This window comes from Ceratotherium simum, chromosome 12 (genome assembly GCF_057802395.1).
Source record: "Ceratotherium simum simum isolate JZ-2026a chromosome 12, ASM5780239v1, whole genome shotgun sequence".
Lineage (NCBI taxonomy): Eukaryota > Metazoa > Chordata > Mammalia > Perissodactyla > Rhinocerotidae > Ceratotherium > Ceratotherium simum.
In genome coordinates this window covers 11,405,700-11,426,333 of record NC_141911.1, presented here as the reverse complement: position 1 = coordinate 11,426,333, position 20,634 = coordinate 11,405,700, and the positions used below count along the sequence as shown (strand labels likewise).

General features: G+C 51.7%; 1 protein-coding gene across 2 annotated transcripts in view; it reads left to right on the top strand.

Moving 5' to 3' along the window:
- FAM167A (family with sequence similarity 167 member A) overlaps window positions 1-20,634 on the top strand; it is a 41,896-nt gene that overhangs the window by 7,949 nt on the left and 13,313 nt on the right. For both annotated transcript variants that reach the window (XM_004433514.3, XM_087437395.1), the window contains one exon: window positions 11,355-12,126. In XM_004433514.3, the coding sequence (XP_004433571.1) occupies window positions 11,782-12,126 (345 nt within the window). In that variant the 5' untranslated portion in view covers window positions 11,355-11,781. The remainder of the gene's footprint in view (window positions 1-11,354; window positions 12,127-20,634) is intronic.

The window sequence follows — 20,634 nt, the reverse complement described above, 5'->3', positions numbered from 1 at the left end:
TTTATTTATGCAGAAAATATGCATTAAAGTTGAACTGGTTATACCAAGCATGTAGCTGTGAGAAGTATGGGGAAGAATTGGAGACAGACTCTCCCCTCCAAGATCTCACAGTCCAGTGTAGGTAGGTTACTCAGGCCCCTTTTGATGGCAAGGGACAGAAGCCCAGCTTAAATGAGCTCAAGCAAAGGAGAGAATGTATTAGTGCATAGTATTGGAAAGCTTGGGGTCTTTGGGCACTGCTGGGTCCAACCGATCAAAAGATGTTATCAGGTCTCTCTCTCTTTCTTCTCCTTATTGAAGGCTTATTCCTTCGTACTGCAAACAGGCTTTCTCCATAACGCTGAGAAGGTGGGCCCTGGTCACTCCAGGTTTATATTCTCCCAGCTGGGCTGTCCCAGCTGAAAAGACACCCTATTTCTCCAAGTGTCTGTATTTAAATCCCATGAAAATATTCAGATCGGCCTTGCTTGGCCATTTGTGCACATCCATTGGACCAGTCACTGTTGCCAGGGCAAGGGCTAAAATGGATGTCTAAGTGTGGGTCATGTGAGCATTCCTGGGGGTGGGGGTGATGGGCAGGGAGCTGTGACTCACAGTCCCTTTGGAACTACCTGAAATGATATGGGGGTGGTTCCCACAGACGGAGTGCTGAACAAAGACACATCCGTCCACCTCACAGGATCATCAGAGACAGTGATACGATTCAAGGAGACCAATGGTCAGGACCTAAGACTGGTGCAGAAAAACACTAAAAAATATGCCAGGGGAGGAGGTGATCATCTCCATTCAGAAGGAGCATAGAAGACCGTAGAATGAGGTGGTGTTTGAACTAGGCTTGAAGACTTAGTCAAATTCAACCATGAGGTTATGGGGAAAGGATAAAACATCAAGTTGAGACCAGCCTCCCAAACCACCCCAGCCCCGCAATTCAGACTCACTAGAAACATTCTGACCTTGAAAGTCCTACCTATGACCCCACAGGAGGTCTCCTATAGGCAGGAAACCATCCAGAGATGTGAACGCTCCGGCTAGAACCTGTTCACTGATTCCCAGCATCGCCGTCCTCAGCATTTACTGAACATCCACTGTTTGCAGACCCTTGTGCTCAGGACACAAAAGAGAAAGTAATGCCCTTCCCACTGATGAGCTAGACATCTGGTCAGGGAGACAAGACACTCCCACAGCTCAAGATCGTACAGTGTGCGGTGGGTGTGACGGAAGCCAGCGCCGGCTGGGAGCATTCAGAAAGGAATGGTCTAGAAGGTGGGGTATTCTCTAGGGCATTGGAGAGGAGGCAGCCTCAGCTGAGCTTTAAGACAGAGCTGTAGACTCAGTGAGGAGGAGCGAGCTCCCAGAAGAGCCAATGACGGGCAAAGGGATAAAACAGACTGCCCAGAAAGTCCTTCTTCCTTCATTCATCTGTTCAATTCCTTGTTCATTCATTCAACAAGTTGACTCAGTGCCTACTGTGTTCCAGGCACTGTTCTGAGTGCTGGGGACACAGTCTTGAACAAGAGAAAGTCACTGCCCTCACAGGGGTGAGACACACGATAAGCGAGTAAACCAATCTACATGTAACATCATAGTTATGAGTGATAAGAGCTACGAAGAAAAATAAGTGGAGACATCTCCATAGATGGTCTGAGCTGGTCTGTGTGTGGAGGTGACATCTGAGCAGACTTGAGTGACATGGGCCCGTGAGAGCAGGGGGCCGTCAGTTGACGGAGCTGAGGCTTAAGGGCAGGAGCACAGCCTCAGACTCGTAGAAGAAACGGCCGGATTCTCACAATAGTTTGCTGCCTGGAGGAGTAATCCAGGCAGCAAAAGAATGGCTTCCATGAAGTGGGCAGCATGCAGCCCCTGCAGTGTGCTCTGCTCTGGGGTGTAGCTCACATGTGCCTTTGAGGAAGACCCCACTGTCACGCACAACCCTGACACCTCCCCACTTCCCTTACTAGCATCCCCCACCACAGATGCAGAGCACACACGCAACAATATAACCCACCCAACCACACACATACACACACACACACGTGCACACACACATACAATGTCCCAACACGGTTCACCCCCACCACGTACACACAATTGCTGCCAAGGGTCCAGTCCCTGCACAATGTCATTCCCCCATCTCAGGCACTCCCAACACCAGCTCTGACCAAGACCAAGACCTTGAATAAAGAAGATGAGCCTGGAAAGATGATCTGTATAGGGCCAACCAGCGGGTGTCCCCTCCTGCTTCAGTCACCATGGCAACCTCTGATGAGGAGGGAAAACACACTCTCTGGCTGCTCCTCACAGCTCTCTGGCTCCTGTGAGCAGCTCTGCAGGGCACAGGCTGTGTCTCCCAGCCTCTCAACCCCAGTCATTAGCATTCCTGCAAGTTTGCCAAGCACAGAAGGGAATTTCACAGGTTCCATTGGCCACCGGAGGTCAGTCCTGAGTCCCGGCCCTGGGCTCCTCATTTAAGATAAGCATCGGGGTTTTATGATTAAACCCAGACCAAAGAGCCTGCCTTGTCACAGCTCTGCCTTTCTGTCCCAGACCTACTGAACTCTCACCCACCTGGAAAAAAAAAGGGGAATAGCTGCTTTAGAAAAGGAAAGAAAAAGATTCAGGTGTGAGCTGTGGTCTGAGCCATGCTGAATTTTTTTAAGTTTATAAAAAGCACTCTAGTCTACCAAGCCCTTTCCTCTCACTCTTGTTTCGTCCTCGCTGCGGCTCTGCAGAGTGGATGCTGCAACAACCCCATTTTCAAAAGAGAGGCCCGAGACCCAGAGAGATGAAGCCAGGTGACTCTCTGAGTCTCATGGCTCCTGCAGGAGGTGGGCTCCCGTCCCAGACTGCAGACCCCACAGCCTGGGGAGCTGGGGCCCCCTTTGTTCTCAGCCTCCGTCAGCCTCTGATCCACTCTCAGGTCACAGCCTGTGGGCCCTGCTTTCGTCTCGGGTAGAAGGTGGGGCTGTGTGGCTCTGCTGAGAGGTGGGAGGTGGGTCTGGCTTGGCTTCCAGCCACTCCTTTGCTGACTCGTCTGAGGCCTTGCCCACCGTCCAGGCTGGTCCTGGCCTCCAGCAGCAGATCAGTGGGTAACAGACAGTGGGGGCTGGGGGTGAAGGCAAGAATGGACCCTTAAGACATCCTATAGCCCTAGACCTGCCTTGCTGAGGAAATTCAGATCCTGTGGGGGCCTAAGTCACAGTGTAGCCAATTCTTCGTTGCAGAAATGTCCCCGCAGGAGACAGACCACAGCAGTGGGGCTCACTCCCACTCGGTCTGTATTCCCCACTGTGGCTTCTGCCACCTCTCTGCTCATTCACCTTCTCCCTCTGTGGGCCATCACGCTCCTGAGATAAACAGAGGGGTCACTTCTTGAAAGAGAGCACCTCTGTTGAGTGTGCTGCATGTGTCACCAAGCCTAAAACCAGAGCATGTCAGTTTTTGCACAAGGACCATGGGTGGCACTTCTGCTAAAAGGAGCAGTGTAAGTGTAAATTTACACATACGGAAAACTGTTATGATGTCCTCACACCAGCATTGCCTGTAGTAGATTCTAAACTAGGAAACATAACTATGAATGCAGATGGACTCTCAGTAAAAGCTTCTTTAAGAGGACAGTGGTCATCCACCCTGTGGTTCTCAACTGGAGGTGGCACCACTCACCTCTAAGGGACACACGAAAACATGGGGGAGGGCAGCCTTTTTTGGTTGTCACACTATTTTATGACACTGCTCAGCCCTCAGTTATGTATTTTGCCTCCCCAAATGGATTGTACGTCCACCCACATTTCAGTCAGGGCTCTTGGTTGTAAGCAATGGAAAACGTTACTGAAAGGCGTTCACAGAATTGACGGGAGGTAAAGACCCAAGGGAGAAAACAGGGAGAACCAGGGCAGCTCCAAAAAACAGAGAGGCGGGAAGCCTGGTAAATTAAAGATCTGAGACCAACTCAGTGGAGTGCTAGGTTTCTACTCACACAGCACTCTCAGAACACTTCGGACACCAGGTGTGAGTTTTCCACACCAAACAATTTTCCAGTTGTCTGCAGCCACCAACTGGGTGTCCTACAATTTAATGTGGTTTTGACACTGTCTACCTAAAGTTAGCATCAGATCCCACAAGTTAAGGGCTCAGTCCCACAGACTGCCCCCCACCTCAGGCACCAACTGCAAATCCCAGGTTGTCATCTGTACTTCTGACCTACTGGCTATAAATCAGGAATTGCCCATAACCCCATCTTTGGATTTAGTAATTTGCTAGAATGGCTCACAAAACTCAGAAAACTTTTATTTCTGTTTACCAGCCAGATGAAGAGGTATGTAGGGTAAGGTATGGGGAAGGAGCATGGAGCTTCCATGTCCTCTCCAGGCTCCACCCTCCTAGCACATCCACGTGTTCACCAACCTGGAAGCTCTCTGAACCCCTTCAGTTAGGGTTTTTATGGAGGCTTCATTACATAGGCATGATTGATTAAATCATTGGCCATTGGTGATTAACTCAACCTCCAGCCCCTCTTCCCTGCCCAGAGGTCGGAGGCAGGGCTGAAAGTTCTAACTCTCTGATCACATGGTTGGTTCCCCTGGCAACCAGCCCCATCCTACGGGGCTTTCCACAAACCACCTCATTATCATAAACTCAGGGGGGGTTGAAAGGGGCTTGTTATGAATAACAAAAAGTGCCTCTTTCACCTTTATTGCTCTGGAGCTGGTTCAAGAACAGGGGGAAAAAAACAGATATTATAAGAAATACTCCTGTCTCTCTCATCACTTAGGAAATTACAAGGGTTTTAAGAGCCCTGTGTCAAGAACTGGGGACAGAGACCAAATACATATTTCTTATTATGTCACAATACCATGCCCTCCAACAGTCCTTTAGCAGGACGATTTGGCTAAGATGATGCTACCTTCCCTGCACTTCACATCTGCCTCCAAGGCTTGCCATGGCCACAGATGAAGCCTAACCCTCCCTCCATCCTGGCCTCACCCACACCAGATTCAGATACCTGGCTCTGGGCATCCGATTGGCTAAGCTCCAGTCACATGCTCACACCTGGTGGCCAGGGCACTGGCCAGGGAAGAGGTGGGTATGATCCTCTGGTCTCAGAGAAGAAGGGCGCCCAGCCTGCCTGCTGTCTTGCACAAAATGAGGACCTCCCTAAAAACAGGATATGGAGAACAAACAAATAAAAGACAAATATGAACAAATATCCACTCTGTTATTTTATATTCTTTGTCCAACACGTGCTTATGCTGGTTACAAATGGCAGAAACTCAGTTCAAAGAAGCTTAAACAAGAGGAAAATATAGGCTATATAATCACGGTCAGGTGGGGTGGCTTCCAACAGGGCCTAACTGAGGGCCTCAAACTATCTCATCTGCTTGTCTTGGTTGTCAGGCAGAACCTCTCCCTGTGGTGAGCAAGATGGCCCCCAGCAGCCCCAGGCCAGCATGGAAGACTGCCGGCTTTTGGATGGTTCCGGCACAAAAACCCAGGAGGGCTCTCATGGGCTCAGCTGAGTCATGTGACCACCCTGAGGAAAGAGAGGGACCATCAGTCCCACGAGAAGCATGTGGAAGGACTCCCCACAAGAAAGATAAATGCTCTTTCCAGAGGAGGGAAGGGATGCTGAGTGGAAATTACCTCATGATGCGGGACCCGGAGGAGGTCCTTGAGCTGTATCTGTGATGCAGGATTGCCCTCTGTGCGCGCCAGCTCCCAGTGCAGGGTGAGGCTGTTCCTGTCTTCCTAGGGCCTGACGGCCTGTGTTGAGGACTCTGAGGTCAGGGCAGGTGTCATGAGGACAGGTGGTGAGGGTGCCATCACAGGAAGCCCTGGGCTCCTCTGCTTCTCTGGGCCCATCCAGACTGGCTCAGGCTTGAGCAGGTATAGGCCTAGTGAGTGGGGTGGGGGGAAATCTGTTCTATTTGCTCATTCATTCCACGACCGTTTAAGGAGAACAGCATGGCGCTAAGTGCTAGAGGTTCCAGGATACAAAGCCCAGTTCTCGGCCTGGGGAAGCTCAGAGTGGGGGTAGAGGAGACCATCAGGAAAGTCCCTGGTAGAAGTGCTATGGCTCAAGAGGGCTGGTAAGCCCAGTGGTTGTGAGCCAGGCTGCGGGGCTTCAAATCCCAGCCTCACCAATTGTTAGTTCTGTGACCTCGGGCAAGCTCCCTAATGCTCTGAGCTTCAGTTTCCTCATCTGTGTAATGGAGACTGTGATAATAATTGTCGTGAGGATTAAATACGTTAGTATATGTAAAGCCCTTAAAACAATGCCTGGCTTGGTATGCTCCAATATTGTGGTGATGACATAATTGTTTCTCCCACGTGCTCTCGTTGCATCCCAGGCACACACAGCTTGGCGAGTCAAGGAAAACTTCCTGAAGGAGAAAATCCCTGAGAACCGAGGCATAGAAGGGAGGGAAGGGTGTTCCAGGCTGAGGGAACACCTTGTGCAAAGTCACGGGGGCGAGAGGAGCGTGGTATTCAGTGGGACAGGAGTGTTGGAAAGATTGAGTATCTTTTCGTTGTATCATTGTGTATCATGGAGAAGAAGTGAAACGGTTCTAGGGAAGAACCCCAGACTGGAAGGAGCAGGCATGAACCTGTGGATCCAAACAGAGAGAGGGAGCTTTTGAGTTTCTCAGGAGAACGCAGGGCGATAGGGAGGGAGGGAGGGAGGGAGTGCTGCCAGGGAATGGGCTCACACTCCCTTCACCAGTGAGAGACAGAGACAGAGAGAATGGTCAGCTGCCCCCAGCATCCTTCCCTGACTTCACAGCCAATCTAGGAAGTGGGTTTGAAAGTTGTCCCAGTGGACAGATTAGGTCATAACAAGACGAGGTGTTGGCTGAATGCCTGAGCTGCACCCACCTGGCTCCTCCAGCAGCCGGAGGAATTGGCTCATGGCTGGCACAGGCTCTTTCGTGGCAGTCGCTGTGGGCCGGAGCGAGCCAGGCAGCGTGTTTGAACAGCAGTGCCTATGTGCAGCATAGGTCCCCGGGCTCTGGCATGTCGCTGCTGCGAAAAGGCTGACGCCCCCCCGGGGCTTGTCCTCTGCTACGGGAATTTTGGGTTCTCCTGCAGCCGGGTGGCCTGCCTGGTGGGGCACACCTGAACCTAGTGGGATTGTGGTCTGACCTTGTTTTTCCTGATGCCCCGTGTCCCAGGTTTGGCAACGTCCTTTAGTTTTCCTCCCCAGGCCTCTCTGCCTTTTCAAAGCCCAGAGTGAGAGAAAATGTGCTGCTAGGCAGCAGGAAAGACTTAGGCTAGATGTAAAGAAGGCCTGTTTGCCCAGGTGTTGGAGGGCTCTTCCTCCCAGGGCCTGTGCCCCGAAGTCCTTGGTTTGTCCAGAGGAAAGGGAAGTCCCTCCTGCCCTTGCAGCTCAGGAAGCTCGTCAGTACTGGCCTCTGCTTCCCTGCACCCGGCCAGCACCTCTCCACCAGCTCAGCTTGGTCAGCTCAGTGCCCACTAAGTGCCCCCATCCCTGGAGTGACCTGTGTGGGTGACATTCCAGCTCAGCTCCCAGGCGCAGCTGGAGGGGAGGGAAGAACCCCATGGGGCCTCTCGGGCACCAGGGCATCCAGAGGAGCAATGCCCCCTGGGACATGTCTGATGACCAGGAGAACAAATCCTAACTCAGCAAATCCTCACCACTTGGGTGTGCTGGGGGTAATAGGCAGTCTAGGGCTTGGTCCAGCCTGCTACGTGTGACCATGCAACCTAAAGTGGCGAGTCCCTGACTCAGGACTCCCCACGTCCCACACATGCTTTGATGGTAATAATAATCCTCAGGTGGGTACAGCTCTTTACAGTTTGTAGAGCGTTCACGTACGAGATTCCAGCAGATCCTCACAGCATCCTTATGAGGCAGATGGGGGTGGGGAGCACCATTGCACATGTTAGGAAACTGAGGCCAAGAAGCTTGGTGGTAGCAGATCTGGGACCAGAAGAGAGGCATTCAGCCCCTCCACCTTGCTCTCACCACATGGCAATCACAGTGTCAAACCTGGGTCACCCTGGCCCTGAGCTGTCGGCAAGGGTGTTTAAAATGTGAGCAAGGAGGGAAGGGAGTGGGGTGTAGAGTGGTGTTTTTGTAAGCTGGGCCTTTTTTCTCCCTCCTATGGCAGACATGCTGTCCCAGCGTGATGAAAATGCAAGTGAGACTCGAAAATCTGGGGGGAGAGGGGGTCAACCGACTTCATCTTGTGTGGCTTCCAGGAAAGGACGGAAGGATTCAGAGATGGGCTCAGGCCACCCAGCAGGTCAGGGACCAAGAGGATGACTGCCCAGCACAGCCAAAAAGCGGCCATCTGGTGACGTGATTGACAGAGCACTGATAGGTCTCAGCATCTGTTGCCAATCCTCCTCTACCTGGTATGTGGGAGACCAGCACAACATGGCTTGATGTGTGGTGTGTAGATCCTCGCCCAGGATCCAAACCCGCGAACCCTGGGCCACTGGAGCGGAGTGTGTGAACTTAACCACTACACCACTGAAGTGACACGCCCAAGGTCAGAGAATTGGGTGCCTGAGGGGTCTCACTCCAAGCCCCATGCCCTCTGGAGTAGAAAGAGGCTGACCCAGGGTCAGAGGACTCTGTGCCCAACTCCCACTGCTGGCACCTGCCTGTGGCCGTGGGTGAGTCGCTTCACCCCTCCTAGCCTCGATTTTCTCATTTGTGGAGTGATCCTGCCTGCTCTCAGGACTGCTGTGAGGCTCGAGTGGAACGATGTGCACACAGATCAAAGGATCGTCATTAGCTGACTCAGCGCACTGGGGCTCCTGTAATGCCTCCAAATTGTCCTGACACCTGACATCTTTGCAGGCCTCTCTGAATCGATTTTGACACCACTAATTAAAACAAACTCCCCCTACCAGAGGAAGCAGCCACATAAAGTCATCAAGTCGTACCTGTTTCCCACCCCAGTGGGAAGACCCTTCCCTCACAGCTTCTTCCCGGAGCCATTGAGGGCCCTGCCCTCTGCAGTGAGTATACAGCAGGGGGAGAGTAGGGGAGAGGAGGCTTCCTATCTGGTTCACCGGCTCACAGATCTATGGTCGAGAGGGTTTGCTCATGGTTTGTCTGCAATTAGATCCTCTCCAAAAAGCTTCGCTGGAAATAATCAGAGCTCCCCTGCTAGTGGGAAGAAGCCCTGTAGGGTAAAGCCACCCCAAGGCACACTCAAAACAGATTCTCGCACCTCAGCAAAGAGGCAGACGGCACCTGGGAGGGGCCCTAGAAAGCAGCTAATGGGTCTTTAGATTTGGGGAGATTCTTAAGGAGCCTGTGTGACTGTGAGACTGCACCTAAAGGCCCCGTGAGAACACCCCACGTTGGCGGGGCATGCTAAGCCTACAGAGAGTGCCTACAAACCTTAGTTCTGCCAGTCCCCAAAACCCCGGATTTTGGTATTATCACCCCCATTTTACAGACGAGGAAACTGAGGCTCAGCAAGTCTGAAAAACCTACAGCTGGGCCATCTGATCCCAGGTCTAGTGTTTGTGTCTCAAGACCAGGGGTTCTCAACCCTAGCCACTCCTTGGATTACCAGGGGAGCTTTAAAGATATGCTGATAGGGCCGGCCCCGTGGCTTAGCAGTTAAGTGTGCGCGCTCCGCTGCTGGCGGCCCAGGTTCGGATCCCGGGTGCGCACCGACGCACCGCTTCTCTGGCCATGCCGAGGCCGCGTCCCACATACAGCAACTAGAAGGATGTGCAGCTATGACATACAACTATCTACGGTGGCTTTGGGGGGATAAAATAAATAAATAAAATCTTTAAAAAAAAAAAATAAAGATATGCCGATGCCTGAGTCTCTCCCCAGATCAATTTATTCAGGACCCCCTGGGAGCGGGGCCTGGGAATCCACGTTTGTGAAAGTTCCTCGGGGGATTCTCACCTGGGTGGCTCTGGCTCTAGGTGAGAACTAGGTTTCTCTGCCATCAGTTGGGGTGGAATATTCCTCCTCATTTCTCAGGGATTCCCCAATGCAGGGGCTGGGCTCAGAGCATGGGAAGGATGAGGAGGGTGTGGAGGGCGGCCAGACTTCCTCTGGTCAGAGCCCGTTGCAGCAGGTATTGTAGAAACCACCTGGAACAGACAGCAAGCCCTGCTCTTCTTGGTCATCTCCACGCCTGGGTCGGAGAGGATGGGTGGCCCGGCCTGTGGTTTTTTGCCCCCCTTCTCTGCCCCGTCCTGTGCCTGCCCGCCATCACCTCTGTGATGCCCAGTTCCCATCATCCCAGATGAGCACAGCTCTTAGTTTCAGTTTTTCTCCTTGTAGAGATCTTTTTAGGCACATACAAGTCAATAAAAATCTCTCTCCCTTCCCCTCCTTTTCCACACCAAGAGTGGTGTCCTCTGCAGGCTGTGAACGTCTTGTTTTTTTATATAAGCTTTATCTTGGGCATCATTCCATAGCAGTTCATTCTTTTCCACAGCTGCATGCCCTCAGCATGGAGTTTTAAAACTCACCCTGAAAACCAAGGACTTCTCTCCCCACTCCGAGTCCAGTGCCTCCTACTCTGATGCACCATCTCCAGTTGCCTGAACCCTGTGGGCGCAGGGACGCAAAGGCTGAGAGGCCTAATTCTAACACGGAGTTATTTCTCTTCCCTGAGCTCTGACATCGTGGGGCAAGAACCTTGGCTCAAACCTCTTCTCTAGAGGTGGGAAGCCCAAATCAGATCAGAGAGCTGCAGCCCTCGCCCAGGGGGCCCTGCTGTGTGGGCATTTTAGGTGACTGTGAGAACCATCTTTCTAGAACGGTGAGTCACGAGCTTTGCTCGGTTGAACAATCCACCTTGAGTGCAGTCGGCTCTTCCCTCAACTGCTGCAGGTGTCTTCCTCCTCTGAAGAGGTGAGGTAAGGTGTTGTTCTTGGAGGAAGCTGACAGTGTGCAGTAAGACTCGCCCAGAAGAGCCAGTGCCTGCGGCGGGTCAGGGGGTCTGCATGGGACCAACGGGCAGCTGCGCTCAGAGGAGGGGCCTGTGCTCTGAGAATCAAGCCGCCGGGCCTTGTCCTTGCTAGGCTCTGGGAGCTCCTGGGTGAGTCATTTAACTTCTCAGAGACTCAGCTTCCTCAAGTGTAAAATGGGACAAAAACAAACACCTACAGACTTGCAGTGAGGATTAAATGAGATAGTAGAGGTAGAATCATTTCATAAACGGTGAAACACTGTGCAAAGTATTGATATATTATTAACTTCTCTGCATTGAGTTAAGGTGTTAAATTGCCTCGCTTCTAGTTCTGAACTAGCAATTAGCAGCCCTGTCACCGAACCTCTCCGAGCCTCAGTTTCCCCTTCTGGGCAAGGGGAGGGATTAGTACTGACATCATTCGCATCTTTCCTGCAGGGCCTCATACCAGCCAGCAGCTTCTCACCGCCTGCCGTTCTCCAAGAGGAGGGAGCTCGGCCCTGCTCCCCCGCTGGCCTCTGATCTGCCTACACCTCCTCTGGGACTGAAAGATCTTGGCAAAGCTGCCCCCAAAGATTCCTGCTAACACTTGTCTGTTCCTGCCTTTTGTGAAGCCTGGCACTCGCAGGACTCGGAGAAGAATCTTAAACCCCAGCCTCTGCAGCTGCTCCAGAGGGCGCTCTGTACAGCTCATCCACCACCCGGCTCAGCTCCGGGAGCTGCTCACATCCTAGCGATGCCCCGGGGAGTGTTGGTCCCAGCTGGATGAGACCGTTCCCGAGTGGGACTCAGGCTTGCCACCGCCAAGACTCCCACGCTGCCCCCCCACCACTTCTCATGTCTGGCTGCCCTGGCAGACTCTAGAATGTCTGTGCCCCAGATCCAAGTAGAAGAAGTGGCCGGTGGGGAAGAAGGGCCGGCCGGAGCAGCCCCGCCTCCTGACGACCACCTGCGGAGCCTGAAGGCCCTCACCGAGAAACTGAGGCTGGAGACCCGCAGGCCCTCCTACCTGGAATGGCAGGCCAGGCTGGAGGAGCAGACATGGCCCTTCCCGAGGCCGGCTGCCAAGCAGGGGGAGTGTGGGGAGGAGGAGCCCAGGCAGCACCCTGCACCCAACAGGAGTCCCAGGGACGACGGCCCCAGGGCCACTGGCAAGCTGGAGGGCTTTGAGAGTATCGACGAAGCTATAGCCTGGCTCAGGAAGGAACTGGTAAGTGGCAGCCTCTCCAAGGATCCCCAGAAAAGATTCCATTCTCTCTCTCTCCTTTTGTGTGTCTCTCTCTGGCTCTATGTGTCTCTGCTTCCATCTCTCTGTCTTCCTTCGTCTTTCTCTCTCTCTCCCCCCATCTCTACCCCTCCTAATTGCACATGGGTTGTCTTCCTATTAAATCAAGGGTAGACCTCATTACTACGTGATTACATGAGATCCACCTGTCGATCAGCACCTAATCACAGGTTCTCATGGAGGAAGGAAGTTACCGGTAAGAACCTGAGCCCAGGGATGGGCCCAGTGGCATAGCACTCTGCTTCAGCCACCAGGGGTTTGCAGGTTCGGATCCCGGGTGCGGACTGCCGCACCACTTGTCAAGCCATGCTGTGGTGGTGTCCCATATAAAGCAGAGGAAGATGGGCATGGGTGTTAGCCCAGGGCCAATCTTCCTCAGCAAAAAGAGGGGGATTGGCAATGGATGTTAGCTCAGGGCTAATCTTCCTCACAAAAAAAAAAAGAAGAAGAAGAACCTGAGTCCATGTTTGGAACCTGTCCCTACACTTCCCCAATGTCACTCCTGGCATCGAAGTCTCACATTCTCCTTCCTGCACTGCTCAGGGGGCTCCTAGAGTGGGACTTCCCCTCCTTCTCTCTGAAGCCCTCTGTCTGTCATCTGCCCAAGTTCCCAGCTGGCTCCTGTGACCACTTGTTTCAGCAAGCATGAGTGGCCGCTCTCCCCATGGTGCTGTGCTATACAGCAGGGCTGCATGGGGCGAGCATAGGGCGGAGCGGTGCGGGGACAGAGCTGTGTGGGGACTGCTGTGCGTAGCTCAGGCTCAGCCTGGCAGTGCTCCACTAATACTGAGCCATGTACAAAGAGCTGCCCAGAGGGAGGCGTGGCTGATCAGGCCTGGGATGAAGGCTTTTGCGCTGGACCTTGGAGGCTGAGTAGGAATCTGCCCTGAAGTCAGGGCTGGGAGGGCGTCCAGGTGGAATGAGTGTGAGCAACGGGCATGCGTTTGGGAGCTGGGGCCAGCAGCTCGAACTTTTTTCTGTCCACGGGTACAGCAGACTCTCATCAGTGGCATCTGTCAGCACATAAAAAGGGGTAGGCATGCAAAGCTGTGAGCCAGTAACCCAGAGGGGAATCACTGGTCCCAGGCATGATGCTAACCCTCCCCATGCTCTCAACTCCTGCTCTGCCCCATTTCCTGTGGCCCAGGTCACACCTGCCCAGTCAGGCCACTCTGGCCACAAGTGAGCCAGCAATCAAGGGTCAACTGCCTTGCAGGGTAACTAGTAACTCCTGGGTCAACAGAGTAGGCAGAGGTCTGCTTGGTTTGTTCCGCAGAATCCTGAAAAATAAACCCTCACTGGGGCCTGGAACTCCTATTGAGTTGAAATAAATAATTGGGGCTGGAGACTCAGGGACTCAGGTATCTGATTAATTGGAAATCTTTTTTGGTTTTAATCTTTGATGTTAAGACTGCTTCTCAAAATGCACCATTCCACTGTCTGTCTTGAGTAACTGGGGTGTAAGTTGGCTTGCATAGAAGATGGGGCACCTGTGGAATCCTGCTGCGTCTCTAACGCTCCATCACCACTGGGTGTTCATAGGGGTGTAAGAGGTGTGGAGAGATGGACACTAGGTGGCCAGGATGGACCCTGGAAGCTGCTCTTTAAATTCTTGAGGCTGAACTGCTTTGATTTGTTTTCATCAAGAAGAACAAAAAATATTCCCATTAATCAAGGATTCAGTTTGTTTGCTTTGGGTTCATTTGAGGTTTTATTGCTTCTGGGAGTGGAAGCTTTTACTTTCTAAGTTAGCATTCCCCATGGGCCCCCTTCAGGGTGGAGATCAGAGAAGGGATTCCTGAGTGTAAACAGTCGGGAATTCTCCAGAGCTTGTCATCCTCATCCTCTGGATGAGAGCGGCACCTCTCAACCCTGGCTGCAGATTGAAATCACCTGGGAAGCCTTGCAACCTCCCAAATCCTAGACCACACTGCAGACCAATCAAATGAACGTATGGGGTGGGACCCAGGTATCGGTAGCTTTTAAAACTCCCCAGAGGCTTCCAAGGTACAGCCTAGGTTGAGAGCCATTGCCGTAGATCTACAGACTGTGCTCATTTTTCTTGCCAAGCCATTGCAAGCCAAGCAAGGGAGGTACCCTGGCCAGAGTACGCTGACCGAGAGGAGGAAGATGGGCCAGGTCAAGGACAGCCCTGGGTAATGCATAGGGTAATACTCCGTAGGCAGAGAGAGGAGTGTTGTCAGCACTAACTTTGCTGCCAGAGGCTGTCTTAAGTAAGTACAGGGAATGCCAGCATTATTAATAATGCTTTATATTTGCATGATATTTTCCACCCTCCCTGCCACTTCCTTGTGCTTCCAGGGGTGAGTAATAATAGTAATAATAATAATACTGAGATTTGTCACTAATTGAGTTTTTACTATGTGCCAGGTACTTCACATGCATCACTTACCTCTTCTGATGGGCACATCACCTTCCTGTTACCCCCATTTTACAGAAGAGGAAGCTGAGGCTCAGAGAGGAATGTAGCAATAAGTGAGACAGTAGAAATTTGAACAGTGGCCCATCTGGTTGCATCACCCATGCTCTTCTTAGCCACTAGACTACATAGTGTCTTCCGAAGGCAATTGATGTTGCCATGTGATTCCTAAAAGTGCAAATTCACAAAGATGTCAGCAGTCAACAGAATGCATGGGGGTGGGGGCAGAGGAAGAAACAAGATTGAATGAGGGAGTCCCAGCCCTCACTCCACTATCTCTTGGATTCTTACAACAGAACTGTGCAATTGCTGTTATAGTCTCCATTTTACAGAAGAGTAAACCGAGGCTCATAGAAGTCAGACGACCTGCCTAGGATTATATGACTAGTAAGTGGCAGAGCCAGAGCTTGAATTCAGCCTTCACCCTTGAGAGTAGCAAGCTTTGGGGGGAGAGGCAGGAGATGAGGCAGGAGAGGTGGCCTTCCTGCAGAGGCCCAGTAGGGCATGCCTGCTCAGCTGCAAGGTAGAGAGTCTCTTAGAGCAGTAACTCTTAAACTCTAATGTGCACACAGATCACCCTGCTCTCCTGTTAAAATGATGAGTCTGATCCTACAGGTCTGGGATGGGGTCCACAAATCCAAATTTCCAACACGCCCCAAAGTAATGCTATCTGCTGGTCCATGGATCACAGTTTGAGAATCAAAGACTGAAGGGCAGGCAAGACTGGGGCCAGGGGACCAAGAAGGGGCCTCAGAGGGAAGCCCCAGGCATCCCCAAGCCTGTGCCCCAAGCCCTGTCCCGGCCATAACTGCCCTTGCAGCTTGTGGCTCAGCCAATGAATGGGCCTCCAAGAATGAAGTCAGAAGTCAGAACATCCCGCACTGAGTGGTCCAAGAACCTTCAGAACCTTCCTTCAGAATAGTGTATGTCTGAGGTCAAGAGCAGACCGAGTGCAGACTGGCAGGCAGGCCAACTGGAATGTGCAGTTCTGCCTGCTTCGAAGATTAAACAAAGGCATCTTGTAAAATTCTTTGATTGAATGGAAACAGAGAATTCAACATTTGAACAAACCCATACTCACGCTTTTAAGTCACAGTCAAAACATTAAACTTCACGTCATTGTTCATAATCTGATTCATAATCTATGAACTCATGGAAGGTGTCATTAAAAATTAACCTATTTTTTTTTAACACAGTGAAAGTGATTTCAAGTAACCTTTGTTTTATTTTAAGCCCAGAATCAAGTTTTCTATGTACCTGGGCAGGCGCTCTCTGCCGATTTGTCAGGCTCAGGTGCAATTTGTCTTTTCTCCTGATGTGGCCAAGGAAACAGGTTAAAAATCTGTACTTCAGTCAGTCTTGTGGTTGTGTTCCCTACACAATGCCAAACACTCTATTTGATGGAAGTTTGGGTTCCCTTGTGGGTTTGTGCCCAATAGAGGGCAGGCCCTGAGCAGCTCTCTGACCATCGCAAGTCTGTCTCAGGAGCAGTTCATGCCACCAGCGAGGCGTTTGCTGTCAGTGTTGGCCTCTTCAGAGGCAGGTGATGTCAGGTCTGGAAGGATGGCTGGTCCACCCCCGCCGCCTGGGAGGCCAGCTAGAAGGCCAAGAGTGACTGCCTGAATCCAAGGCAAGAAGGGATCCTAACAGCTCCTGCAGGATCCTCTCTCCCTCTCAGCTTTCACTGCAGGAGAGATGATAGTCCCTCCCGTCACCTCCAGGGGCCTGCTAGGAGAGTGGGTTTCTCTTCAGGTTCCTGCGTTGGGGAATACAAGAAGGCGGAGATCCTCAAACCCTGTTGGCATTACTCTTCCAAGCTAAGAAAGCCTGCCCTTCAGATCCCCGAGTTCCAAGTACGTGTCGCCACTGGCTGTGGCAGGCAGGGCTGCTGCCTCTGCACTAGGTGGCTTCAGGCCACCTGACTCCTCCAGGCTGAGGTCCAGCCTCCCTGTTCTCGGGACCAACTCAGAGCCAGGTTAGTGGCCCTTGTGCCACTCTGCTTGTTCCCGGATGCTCATGTGGCTGGGAGGTTACCACCTCCAGCTTTCCACCTTCGCGGCAGCCTCACTGGGTGGCTGAGTGGCCTGGGCTGGGTGGGGGCGATGCTTCAGGAAGGGGTGAGCTGGGAAAGGCATGACCCTGGAGCTGTGGGACTCAGCCCTCTAGCTGAGTCTGGAATTTAGAACATTTCGCAAATGCCTGTTGCCAGAGCTCGCAGCACAAGGGGAAAAGGACGCTCCCTCCTGTCTTCTCCCTTCAATCCTGCTGAAAAGTTCCCCTTGCTAACCCTGAAAGATAAAGGAAAGGGAGAAATCTTCTACTTGGCCTGTGTGGTGCCAAAACTAGAAACAAAACATCCGGCTTCCTAAGGGTTGTCTTTGCGGTGAGAATCCCTGGGTGTTGACAGATATTTTTCTTTCAGCCTCACGCAGGTCTTTGATCCCCACAGACAGAGCCCCCTAAAAGGTGTTTATGGTTGTTAGAAAAAGGGAAAAGAAACCTGACAAGTTTTAATAATTCCAGGGCCTTCTGTGGCAGGAGGCCTGTAGGCCTGGACCCAGCTGGCCCCTCTGTGGCCGGCAGCTTGACTTCAGCCTCTCCCAGTTAACCCTCCTTGCCGAGGCTGCCTGCTTGGCAAGCACGTGACTGGTGTGTCCAGGCACAGCCCTCTGAGGCCAGTGTTATCCATTTCTGCTGAATGATACGGCCAAATGATAGTTCAAACTCACTGAACATCTTCTCATGGGGATGGAGGTGCGAAATGTGAAGGTGATGGCCATGTTAATGCCTCCCATCTAGGGAGCACTGTATGGTCCCCAAAGCACTTTTATGTACAGGAGCCTGTGAGAAGGCTTGGAGGTATTGGCTGTTCCCATTTTACAGATGAGATGATTGAGGCTCAGAAAGATGATGAGCCTGAGAGTCAGAGAGTTTAACTGACTTGCCCAGGTCATATGCAAGGATGTGGCTAAACCAACACATAGACCCACATCTCCTGGCTCTGGATCCAGATCTCTAGCCTTGTGCTAGGTATACATACATCAAATGTTCAAGTCAGTGAAGCCATGAGTTGTCAAAAAGCTTGCGTTTAAAACCCTAATTTCAGAACGGACACGTGTAAAGGGTTACAGAGAGTTATTAGCAACGCCTCGTAACAACACTTGAGTGGGGAATGGGGCGGCTGTGCCTGTTCCATGATGAGCATAACTTGCTCAGAGCTTCCCAAGTTGATAATGGCTGAGCTGGGGTTTGATTCACAAGAGTTTCTGGTCCAGGTGTCCCTTTGCCCAAGGCTACGTCTTCTCAGCATAGCTGGGGGCTTTCAGCCTGTCTACACCAGCAACCTGCAGGAGGGGGACTGTTCTAATCTGGCCAGATACTGGCCCTTGAGTGGTTACTGAAGAATTTATAAACAAAGGAACCAGCAAAGGAAATACTCCAAAGCATCAATGATCTTCATCAATGAAATGCTCGTACTAATATGACTCTTGGGACTTTTCAGTAGTTTCTGAAATTTCTAACATAGGAATATATATGATTCGAGAGAAAACAGATTATAAAAGACAAAAGAGAAAAAGAACCAAGCTCCTCTCTGTCTTGCCAATGTAATTGCTACATGTTCCTCACCTAGTGGCCCATAGATTTAAAAAAAAAAAAAAAGATTTAGAGTCTCCTAGAATAAGATAAGAAAAATGAGGCCTGCTATCCCCAGAAATACCCCACACAGCGTGAGGGCTGTTGCAGTGAGGACTGCCGACCAATGAGACGAAGTCGACTCCGGGTCAGGAGATCTCGCCCGTTCCCTTTCTTGGCTGTCGTGCAGAGCAGGGGAGCAGGAGAGGGAGGAAGAAGAGGCCTGACAGCAGGACCTAACCAGAATAACAGCTCCAGGCAGTCCTGGAGCTGTGAGAGACAGGCCGGGGCCTCTGATCCAATCCTCTGTTCATTCAACACAACCTCTGTTCACTGAGTGCCTGGGCGGGGGGCTGGGCGCACCTAAGGTGAACAGGACAGGCTTCCTGTCTTGATGGGGTTTCCTTTGTGGAGGAGACAGACACGTAAATACAGTGACATGGTATGAGGAGAGCTATACCAGACGTACAATAAATATAGTTCCAAAGTGCTTCGGGGAGCTGAGGGCCGATGTGCCATGGTGACTGGTCCCTTGTGCCAGGTGCAGTGGACAATGACATTAACCAAAGAGAAGAAACACAAATCCCTCACTTCCTCAGCAACCAGAGCCCCATCTTTAAGCATGACTGGCATTAAGCTTCTCCTATTTCCCTTTAACATTTCTCCTATAGTAATTAAAACCCAGTTCCTCTGATGGGCGCCCTCCTGGTTATAAGAACTACATTCCATGCTCGTGTGTAGTGACTATTGGACGAGGCACCCAGGGCATTTGTCAAAAATACAGATCCCTCCCAGGTCGTCTGTGGAAATACAGATTCTGTAAATCTGGGGTGGTGTCAGGAATTTAACAAGTGCCTGTGGGTGATTCTAATGCAACTGGCCCATTAACGGGTCACAGCTGGAGTGGGGAAAGCATAGAATGTGTAACTAGATTAGACTTCTAGTTCAATTCTACCACATTCTAGCTGTGTGACTTTAGGAAACCCAATTAACCATAGCCCTGGTTTTTGTCACTGTAAAATGGGGATAATAAATACCTTTCTGGCAGGGTGTTGAAGGGGAAGATGAGGAGGGCAGAGGCAGAAGGCAGGGAGCACTTGCTGAGTGCCTGGAACAGTTAGGTACCAGGTCATGCACATTTATATGCGTCGCATCATTTCATTCTCCCAGCGCTCTTTTAAGGTAGGCACTATTACTATCCCTATTTACAGATGAGAAAATGGAGGTCAAGTAACTTGCCCAAGATCAACCAGCAGAGCAGGGATTGAACCCCAATCTGCCCCACCTCAACCCCTGCTTTGAACAGCTGCTACACAGCCAGTTCGTCCCACGATCCAATGAGCACGAATGCACTTTGTAGTTTATGAAATTTTATGCTCGTTCAACACATTCTCTCCCCTCCTGGAACTTTGTGCTGTTGTTCTCCCAAGTTTACTGATTTTGCCCTCTTTCCAAGAACTCCCCTCTCTCTCTGAGAAGGACGCTCATTGTTCTTATACCAAGGCCAGGTCTGGTGGCACACACGTTCAGAAGGGACTGTTCAAGCCTGAGGTGTGCCCCTGGGCTGGACAATCCCTTGCTTGGAGATGTGTTATTTTACAAGCTCCTGAACCCGCCTCCTGTCCCCAGGCTGCTGCCAGGGGCTGAAAATCCGGGCACTGCCCATTGGCTGTTGGTCGTGTCCCTGAGCACAGGCCTGAGACAGACACAACCAGTGAGCAGAAGAAAGCCAGGGAAACGTCAGAGAGGCTCACTCAAGGTGGCTAGGCCCTCGGCCGCTTGGAGACAGTCTGCAACAAGTCCGCACCAAGGGCCTATCACTCAGGAGCCACAGTCACAACCATTGGTCCAGGCTGAAGCCCGCAGGCCACTCAAGAGCCAGGAGAGAAGGAGGGTCCCAGGCCGGTCAAGAAGTCCTGGCTTCTCTGCTTCCCACAGAGCTCCCACCCAGGGCAGGTACCCCACCGGTACTTATGACTAAGGAAGACAAAAGCTCCTCTTTCTAATAGTGCTAATTATGATAGTGCTGGTTAGGGTTATGAATGAAATCATCAAATGCTAGAGCAGGAAGGAACCAAAGGGATGATCAACCGTCAGTTTTTAGCGAAGGAAGGAGATGTGCAGAGAGATTCGTGAATGTCCATCAGGCAGCTCACAGGCTCCATCCCAGCCCTCTCCGTCCCACGCCCTTTCTCGTCTCACACTTATGTCAGCAGCCCCATGGTTGGTGTGGCCACATTTCATGGTACTCAACAGTTCCAGAGACCTTCCTGAGCACTCAGGGTGCATGGGGTGCAGGGGCCCAGCTCCAACTCATCCCCTAACTCTGGAATATGAGGGGGGACCCGGGTCACAGACGC